The 10,266-nt window shown below is 33.4% G+C and overlaps 1 protein-coding gene and 1 long non-coding RNA gene across 2 annotated transcripts; both read left to right on the forward strand.

Moving 5' to 3' along the window:
* The first annotated feature begins 1,758 nt into the window (after window positions 1–1,758).
* LOC110940451 (protein NRT1/ PTR FAMILY 6.2) lies at window positions 1,759–6,776 on the forward strand. Its single transcript, XM_022181990.2, has 5 exons — window positions 1,759–1,947; window positions 2,044–2,146; window positions 3,150–3,367; window positions 4,188–4,729; window positions 5,793–6,776. Exons 1-5 carry the CDS (start codon window positions 1,945–1,947, stop codon window positions 6,643–6,645), a joined length of 1,719 nt encoding a protein of 572 aa, XP_022037682.1. The 5' UTR covers window positions 1,759–1,944; the 3' UTR covers window positions 6,646–6,776.
* A 1,056-nt stretch (window positions 6,777–7,832) lies between these two features.
* On the forward strand, window positions 7,833–8,657 carry LOC110940452. Its single transcript, XR_002593158.2, has 2 exons — window positions 7,833–8,069; window positions 8,260–8,657. It is a non-coding gene; the product is annotated as an uncharacterized LOC110940452 (long non-coding RNA).
* The last annotated feature ends 1,609 nt before the right edge of the window (window positions 8,658–10,266 follow it).

Below are 10,266 nucleotides of genomic sequence, written 5' to 3' on the forward strand. Positions count from 1 at the left end.
AAAAAATATTTCTTTAAAAAAACTAACGGATATACTCGATATATGATGGATGCGGTGATTGCGGTGATGATTCTTATAAATGTCACGTAAACATATTGAATACCGTATTTGAGTTGATAATTGGACACAAAAATAAAAGTATAGAACCAATAAACATTGATTAATGTTTTTGTTTACCCCTTATAAACATTTTTTAAATAGGTTCTATCCTTGACTACTTTAGTTTAATAAAATAACTAAATCATTTACATTATATTAATTTATATTTAGTGTATGTATTTTGTTAATTTTAGGATAAATAATTTTGAAATCTAATAAATATTTCAAAATATTATATTATCTTCTATACGAATTGTTTAAATTTATATTAAATTTAATTTTATAATTATCTTTTAATTAATATTAATTATTTATAATTAAGTAGGATAGAGAAGAAACAACTAAAAAAATAGATGATTTTAATGAATCACATGTGTTTTCTCATTGGTTTCTTTTATTATATATATATATATATATATATATATATATATATATATATATATGATTTTATTTTTTCCCGATCATTTTAGGTTTTCCAAATAATGTCACGCGTTGTCAAATTAGTTTATATATTTGTTGTAGAAAAGAATTTAATATCTTCTTATTAAAATGAGCATTATTGTATGTAGTTAAAAAGAACCGGCCTCTTTAATTACATCGAAATAGAAGTAAACAGACAACAAGCTGCACCGTCACCAATTTTTTAATAAGAAAACTAACTTTTTAAAAACTATATTCATAAATCTTGTAATCATAATATTGCTATCCATGATATTTTAAACTCGACTAGGTATTTTAATATACTAGAAATTTATACACTTTAAAAAATATATCAATACTAGTTTTAAGTCCTCCGCGTTGCAGGATAGGGGTCGCAAAATTGTGCTACCAGCGTTACAGGATTAGGGGCGTAAAACAGTGCTAAGTAGCACCGAACGACGATCAAAACCAGAAAAAATTGTATAACAAAAAAAAAATGAATTTTTAACCCCAGATGACTCACGTGACATAAAAAATAGACAAAATCGAATTTATAAAGACATATATTAGAAAGCTTAGGGCGTAAAAAAACCGGAGGGAACAATCGTGACCACCAAACACCGTACTATACTAAGTAGCAACCGAATGACAACAAAATCACGTAAAAAGTGTAAAATAAAAACTAACAAAAAACTAAACTTGTTTAAGACAAAATACCTGTTACTATTCATTGCAATGTTGGAAATTAATATATAGAGACAATTATCAAAAACCAAAATTTTGTTACAATATTAAAAGAAAAAATACTAAAGTTTATTTTGAAAAAAAAACTAAAGACAAAACATTTAAAAGACAAAATACCTGTTACTATTCATAGCAATGTTGGAAATTAAAAGAAAAAACACTAAAGTTTATTTTTGAAAAAAAAACACTAAATACAAAACATTCAAAAGACAAAATATCTATTACTATTCATTGTAATGTTATTCATTGCAATGCTGGAAATTAAAAGAAAAAAATACTAAAGTTAATTTTGAAAAAAAAATACTAAAAAAAAAAAAAACATTCAAAAGACAAAATATTTGGAAATGTTGGAAATTAATATATAGAGTCAATTTCTTCAAACAATATTATATTTTTCTTCCGCTATAGGTCAACTATTTATTTATTTTTAAATGCTACCCGATAGAATATAAAAGAAAGTTAACATTAAACACAATACTAGAATAATATTATGCGGTACGATGGGATAGGAGTAACCTTTACCAAATATGATGATGATCTGTCACAAAAAGGCAATTAACTGTCACTAGAAGTTACAAGTTTTTGGCTATATAAGGAAGGGTCTTTTGTGAAGAAGAAGAAGCAGGCTCTCTTTCTGGATTTCCAAAGTCTTTTAAGAACACTTTGGAGAAAGGAAAGATCATGGTTAGCATTTTTGGCTAACTATCTTACATATAAACTTTCATTTTGGCGTTTTCTTTGGTTGCATACCCTAAAGACTTTGTTTTATACGCGTTTCAGGAGGGTAAGCTGAGTCCTACCGTCGCTGATGCTGTAGATTACAAGGGTTTTCCAGCAGATAGAGCGAAAACCGGTGGTTGGGTGCCTGCTGCTCTCATCTTAGGTTAATTTATCTCCCTCTTTTGTCATGCATTTGGTAGTCTAAGGCTCTAAGCTTATACATGATGTAAACTAATAATTGCAACGCACACCATTTTCACACTCAAACATATAAGTAAGTATCACTAATGGTCAAATGCGTTGCAAATTTGTTGGTGATGCTATGATGGAAATAAGACCTTGGTTATCTGACAGATTACCGCGTGATATTTAGTGATCACTAACAGATTCATTAGTCATGAAAACCCAAAACGAAACGAACTTCATCAAACTTTAAGCGAATAACTAATTCAACTAAGAGCATTAACGGTTGATTCTTCATCTTTCAATTAAATGATATCTTTTTTTATACTTTCATTATTAACTTTTCTCTCTACTTCATTCACAACCACTTTTAAAAATATTAAAAATTATATGAACAATATTTTCTGTAAATTTACTAATGACAATAACTTTTTTTCTCTCCTCCACTTAAAACCATTCTAACACCGACAACTTTTAGAGTCTCGTCTACATATTAGGCTTTTCTTCCAACTTTTATACTTTTACTATGTAGAGATAACCTTTCATCAAGTAACCTTTTGGCATTATTGTTCAAGATTAGTGTTTACTGTTTTATGTAAATTATTGAACATGTCGATATCAATGATGAACCCACACACTATCTCATAAAAAGTCTATCCTTTCTAGCTTTAATAGTGACGTATGTTAGTGTTGTAACATTGAGTTATAGACACGAGTCCTGGTAATGAGTGGTGGCGGGCCAGCGTCTTGCGGGTGTGAATTAGCCGTCTGTTGTGAGGTTCACCTGTCAAAAAAAATAAAAGAATGACACGAAAGGGTTCGATGTGACTGAAAAAATCATTGTTCCTTAATTTCTACAAATGCAACAGTAGATGACACATGAATATAGACATGTCTTATAATATATTCAAATCATCAAATGATGTTTTTATGATTCCTAATGAATACATGAATCTTGGCATTTTGTCTTTTTGATAAAACAGGAATCGAAATATGTGAGAGGCTTTCAACAATGGGAATAGCAGTAAACCTGGTGACATATTTAGGTGGAACCATGCATCTGTCGAGCTCAGCTTCAGCCAATGTCGTCACTGATTTTATGGGCACTTCTTTCCTTTTGTGCCTTCTTGGAGGCTTTTTAGCTGACACTTTTCTTGGCAGATTCAAAACAATTCTCATTTTTGCCTCTATACAAACTCTGGTAAGTTATGTATGTACATGTGTATACAGAATGTTTTTTTCCTCTGGATCCAAATTTTCCATTCGATCAATCAATCATACACAGTAAATCCCACAAATAGCAAAGCTATTGATAGGGTCTGGGGAGTGTGAGATGTAGGCACACCTTACCTCTAACCCTAGGGATAGAGAGACTGCTTCCAGAGAGACCCTCGACACCAAAGACATATAGTAGAAAAGCGAGAAACTACACATATCTTTAAAAAGAACGATGCTAAATAACAAAAGAAGCGGTTGATAGGTAACATATATGAAAAAACACAATCAATGCAAAATCCGCCTAGACCATAAAGAAACGCTGAACATCTGCCCCAATGTTCAGACCTAATGAATCAATGCAAATTTTCCACTCGGTCGGGTCACATAAATAAAATAAGATGCTATAAAAGATACCAAATAAATAAATAATTAAACAAGATGATGAAAAGATTATAAATAGTTTTTCGCTACTAGTTTTCAGCTTTTGAAAATGATTCTTTATGTCTTGGAATAAATTATTTTTCAAAAACTCTTTATCGATGTAACAAATTCAAGAATCGTTTAGACATTCATTACTCATCCGATTAAGAATTAGGAATAACACATACTTCATGAAGCAAAACGTCTTTCAAAAATATCTGGGTCGATCGAAAAATGGTAATATGCCTCACATAAAAAATTGCGTTGCTTGACCCGCACCATATAAACTAAGTTCGCAGCTCTAGACAACATACACTTTGTTGCGTAGTACATGTATCATTGTCCGCGGCTAATATTAAACATTGTATTACGCTTTCGCTTAGGGTACATGCGGGTTGGCATTGTCGACCAAGCTACCACAACTCAAACCACCACCATGCCACTCATCTGAGAACTGTAAAGAAGCAAATGGTCTACAAATGGGAATCTTGTATCTCGCATTGTATTTGATCGCCATCGGGACAGGCGGCTTGAAATCGAGTGTGTCCGGATTCGGGACAGACCAATTCGATGAAAAGAACGAAGAAGAAAAGACACAAATGGCTTATTTCTTTAATAGGTTCTTCTTCTTCATAAGTTTGGGAACCTTAATGGCGTGTACTGTGCTAGTGTACATACAGGATGAAGTGGGTAGAAGTTGGGCTTATGGGATTTGTTCGGTCTCTATGTTCACTGCAATATTGGTGCTTTTTTATGGGACTAAACGGTACCGTTACAAAAAGAGTCAGGGAAGCCCAATTGTTCAAATCTTGCAAGTGATTGTTGGGGCGATAAAGAAGAGAAGGATGAATCTTCCTTATGATTCTGGCTTGTTGTATGAGAATACTTCAGAGGGTTCAAGGATTCATCACACAAATCAGTTTCGGTATGGTACTTTGAACTTAATTTATACTAGCTTTGAATCTTTGTCCACCATAATATTAATCTCAAAACAATCGCTAATGAAAATAGGGTGATTTTGGTCACAAAAGTGGTGCTCCAGTCACTAATCTGATAGAAAAGAAATCTTAATGCAGCGATGCGGTTGGTCATTCTTAAGAGTGTAAACGAGCCGAGTGTAGCTGAGCCAGGTTGCGCCCAAGCTCGACTCGTTTACGAACTGGCTCGACTGTAAATCTTGACGATCTTAAATGTTAAACTCAACAGTTATTAGTCTTATTGTTGTCTTTTAAGCAAATTATCCACGATTTTAAAACGGCCAAAACTTATTTCCTTAATATCTAGAAAAACAATATATGGTAAAACGAGCATATTAGTCTCTTTAATTTAGACTTAAATGTCATTTTAGTCCCTGTGGTATGTGCTATTTTGACAGTTTAGTCTAAAGATTTCTTTTTTCGCATGTGGGTCAAAAAATGTTTTACAATTGTCATTTTAGTCCACTTATTTAACTTCATCCATTATTTATGTTAACGAGAAAGACAATTCGGTCATTTTATATGGCTAAATTTCCCTTTTAGTTAATAGAATTACATATAAAATGACTGAATTACCCTTTTTGTTAACAGAAAAAATAGATAAATTTAACCTAATAGACTAAAATAGCAACACTGAAAACTTTTTAGACTAATAGGCGAAAAATAAAACCTTAGCACTAAATTTGGAAAATAACCCAAAACACAAGGATTAAAATAACATTTAACTCTTTAATGTAAGTATGGTATTTCTATTTATATAATTTTTTTTAATTTAAAAAAAATTAACATGTCACATGATATAATACTTATCATATATACATTATGTGTAAAATTTATATACTACACATAAATTACATATATTACTGTGGCTTAGGCTCAAGTAGTTTACAAATGGAAGCTGATTTTTAACTTTTTGGGAGCAACCTTCGAAGTTTGTCCGAGCGAGGCTTAAGCTTTTTAAATAATACTACTCTCCTTTTCCCTAATTAAAATTCTTTAATTTACTTGTAGTTGCTTGGACAAGGCTGCAATAGTAGCTGAAGGCGACTTCGAGAAGAACAGTTCAAATGCTCATAACCCATGGAAGCTGTGCACATTAACAAGGGTCGAGGAAGTGAAGATGATGATTAGGCTATTGCCAGTGTGGGCAACCACAATCCTCTTCTGGACAACTTACGCCCAAATGATCACCTTCTCCGTCGAACAAGCCGCCACGATGCACCGAACCGTCGCAGGCTTCCAAATCCCCGCAGGCTGCCTCACCGTCTTCTTCGTCCTCGCCATCTTACTCTCCTGCGCCTTCTACGACTGCCTGATCATTCCCTTATGGAAGAAATGGAAAGGCACACCCGGGTTCACTGATTTACAACGAATCGCGTTAGGCCTCGCGCTCTCGACGCTAGGAATGGCCGCAGCCGCAGTCTTCGAGGTTAAACGATTATCCGTAGCGAAACACCACCCTGTATCCACTTCGGAGCCGCTGCCGATCAGTGTGTTCATCTTGATTCCACAGTTTTTTCTTGTGGGGTCTGGTGAGGCTTTTATTTACACTGGTCAGCTTGATTTCTTCATCACTCGGTCGCCAAAAGGGATGAAAACAATGAGCACTGGTTTGTTTTTAACAACGTTGTCATTAGGGTTTTTCATGAGCAGTTTGTTGGTGTCTATAGTTAAGAAGGTTACTGGACACAATGGTGGAAGTGGGTGGCTTGCTAATAATATTAACAATGGAAGGCTTGATTTGTTCTATGGGTTGTTGACGGTTTTGTGCAGTATAAATTTTGTGGTTTATTTGGTGTGTGCAGCTTGGTGCAAGAAGGAGAAGGATCAATCATCAGCTAAAATTGAAATGGAAAAGTGTTAAAAGAGTTTGAATTTTGATAGTCATATTTTATAGTTGTGTGATTTCTATTTCTCTTTGTTTTTCTTGTTGGAAATGTAAAAAGAATATAAATAAAAAGTGTGATGCTTAATACAAATTAAATTTGAGTTGTACTTAGTCGGCTTTTGCCTTTGCGTTTGAGTTTGAGTTTGAGTTTGGAAATTGCGACTCCAATAAGTTAATAAGTCATTTTAAAACTCAAACCCAAACACCCACTTACACTACTAGTTAACATATATATTTAAAAATAAGAAAGTCTTGTGTTTGGATGTAAACTCACACCTTTAGTGGCTGATCTATTGGTAAACATGATTGTACCTATAATTTAGAGTTAAGTATAATTTCTGCCTTTGTGGTTAGGGCTGTAAACGAATCAAACATTCGACGAATAGTTCGTGAACCGTTCGGCGGGAAGTTCGTTTGTGTTCGTTCGTTTATTAAACAAACGAACACGAACAAGAAATTTCGTTCGTTTAGTTAAATGAACAAACATGAACAAAGGTCGCGTTCGTTCATTTATGTTCGTGAACGTTCGGTAACGTGTTCGTTTGTGTTCGAAAGTTCATTAGTGTTTTGTTTTTATATATCTTTTAAATATTACAAGATCCTAACAAATAAAATATTTAATATGTGTTAGCGTCTTATATGATCTATTCATGAACGCGTGTTTGTGTTTGTTTATTTCCATTTGTATTCATCAATGTTCGTTTTCGTTCGTTGTCTAACATTAACAAACAAACACAAACGAACATAAACAAGTTTATTTCCTTAACAAACGAACATGAACATAAAATCTTGTTTGTTAAGTGTTCATGAACCGTTCGTGAACACATATATTCTTTAACAAACGAACACGAACACGAACAACACGAACTAGGTCTTGTTCGTGTTCGTTCGGTTCGTTTGCAGCCCTATATTGTGGTTTATACTCGTTTCAACATACAGACCCTATTTAAAAAACACAACCATTTCAATCCTTGTGGTTGTTAATTGAAATCAATCAAGTCAGAGTTAACATTTGTTGTTAGTTGACCGGTATATATATGTTTTTAAGTGGATTTTGAAGGGTATTATTGTCTTTTCACTATTATTAGTATTATTATTAATAAAACAAATTAAATATAATCACAATAAAATATTAAAAACCAATTAATAAAACCCTTCTTCAATGATCATATTCATCATTCATCATTCACCTCCCCCACCACCACCGCACCTCCACTACACCACAACCGCACCTCCACCGCCCCCACTACAACAACACCTCACCATCATCAAACGAGTCAACGATGAACGGAAGATTCACCAGATGAACAAAACCGTAACAATCCAAAATCAAGAACAAACAACGAGTTCTGTTAGACCAGGCTAAAGAGATGTGTATCGTGATAATGTTTACCAGCCAGGTAGTAATTTATTACTGTTTATATTCAAGCTCGATGGTTTTCATGATATCAATTGGGAACGGGGTTCATTGATTGACACTTGATCCGGCCTATGGTGAATTTGTTCTAACACACAAGGACATCAAGATACCGAAATCCAGAAAAAAATTACTCATTTATTGAAAGTAACTTCGATCTTTTTGATCCAAAGTTTCAGGTCTATTTGAGGAAACCTGGTGGGTCTGTTGGAAAAACCGTATTATGGGCGGTACATCCGGCGTGTTGTTGGTAAAATTCACAAAATGATGCTTTATAGTGGCGTATATGGAAACCCAAATAATGTAAAGGCGAAAAACAAGAATTTGGGGCTATTGTACAATTGTGCACCGATGAGTTGTTTGGTAGAACTAGCTCGAGAGAAACCTACAGATGGTGTTCAAAGGATTCTTGATATTGAACCAAAACAGGTGCATTTATTCTTAAGTTTAAGATGAATTTTGACTTTATTTTGGTCAACCAAAGTATACTCTTATCTTGAAAATGTGTAATGTGTATCAATATTTTGTTAATCAAGAAAATTTGTTACTTAATCATGAAGTTTGTTGAACATGAGTAATGTTCATTTTGGTCATGTCTTTCAAGTCAATTTTTGAAAAGATTTATTGAAATGCGAGTTAAAACCTTAGAAATGTATAAGTGATTTATTAACCATGAAGTTGGTCTATTAAAACAACAAAAGTCATAGTCGAGCTATTTGGAAAGTTTCAGAACAATTCTTCACAATCGAAAGCTAGTTCAAACATGGGTTGAAGTTGAACTAGAAAAGAAACAGAAACACTTGAAAGAAAAAGAATGTATATTTGCTGGTTATGATAATTGGAATTGAATCTGAGAATTTGGTTTGATCACTCAGAAGCTTTAAAAGGCTCATATTAAAATTCCAGTCCCTTAAGGGTATTATGGTTATTTAACCATAATACAAATGTTCAACTAACGGACGTTTCCAACAAGGACGTTATTGATCGCAGTTGAGAGCCACAGACCCCTGTAATGGTCGTTTTTCTTCAAATATGGTCTGTATGTGAGAACGCGTGTAAACCACAAAGATAGAATTTGTACTTTACTATATAATTTATAATGTACTTATAATTTATACACATGAAAAAGATAGTACTTATATTATATATATATATATATATAAAAACATCATTATTGAAATCTTAAAAATGCTTTTTCCTTTCTTTTTAAATCATAAAAAAAAAAACTTTTTCAAATCATATATCTTCTTGAAATTTATTAGGAAAGGTTATTATAATTTTATTTAACAATGTCCAGCAAAATTCATAATATAATAATTTTTTTCCGTAACTAACCTAATTGCAAAACAAGTTACCATATTCTATAAGAAGAGGAATTTCACCAATATCAAATTTGTTTTTTTAATTATCTATCACTGAACATATACATGAACCGTTGGTAATAAGTTGAAAATTTTCGTGAAATCATCTTGAAGTTGAAAATTTTCGTGATATTATGTTGCGCGTTAGAATTTTATTATATTTAGCCAAACCTGAAGAAAAATCAAGGAGTCAAGTTGACGTAAATATGAGCCAATAATGTTGGTCAAACAATCTAGCTATATAGACCTCCTACGTTGTATTCTACATAGATATGCACCCGGATCAACAATTTCTTTTTAGGGTGTAAGGAGTGGTTAAACACTTTGGAGTGGCAAACTAAAAAATCAACCAATGAGAGTGTGCCACGTCAATCAGTAAAAAGTGTTTAAACTTTGGTGAAAAGTGTTGGCAATGGTTTAAACACTTGGTGAAGTGGTAAACTTTTTTTTAAAAAAAAAGGAAAAAGGTGTGATTGGTTGAGAGATGGCATGGACCCCACCCCACAACACCCTCTCTCTCATACACTCCCTCTCTCTCTCCTGCTCCCTCACTCTCTCTCTTCTTCCTCGCGTCGGCAAGCAATCGGCAAACCTACACCGATTTTCTTTGTTTGCCGCGTACCGACATTGTCGGCGGCGGTGTTTGCCGATCGGCAAACCCGTTTGCCGAGCATTGCCGCGTCCCACACCGTATCCCCTTATCAAGGCAATATAAGGCCATACGAATTCCAAGATGGGCTATCAACCAATACAAACATAGAAGATGAAACGGCTGTTTAAAAATATGGCGATAATAAAGAAGGCTTTGATATCTCTGAT

The sequence above is a fragment of the Helianthus annuus genome, chromosome 5, assembly GCF_002127325.2.
Source record: "Helianthus annuus cultivar XRQ/B chromosome 5, HanXRQr2.0-SUNRISE, whole genome shotgun sequence".
NCBI classification, from domain to species: Eukaryota; Viridiplantae; Streptophyta; class Magnoliopsida; order Asterales; family Asteraceae; genus Helianthus; species Helianthus annuus.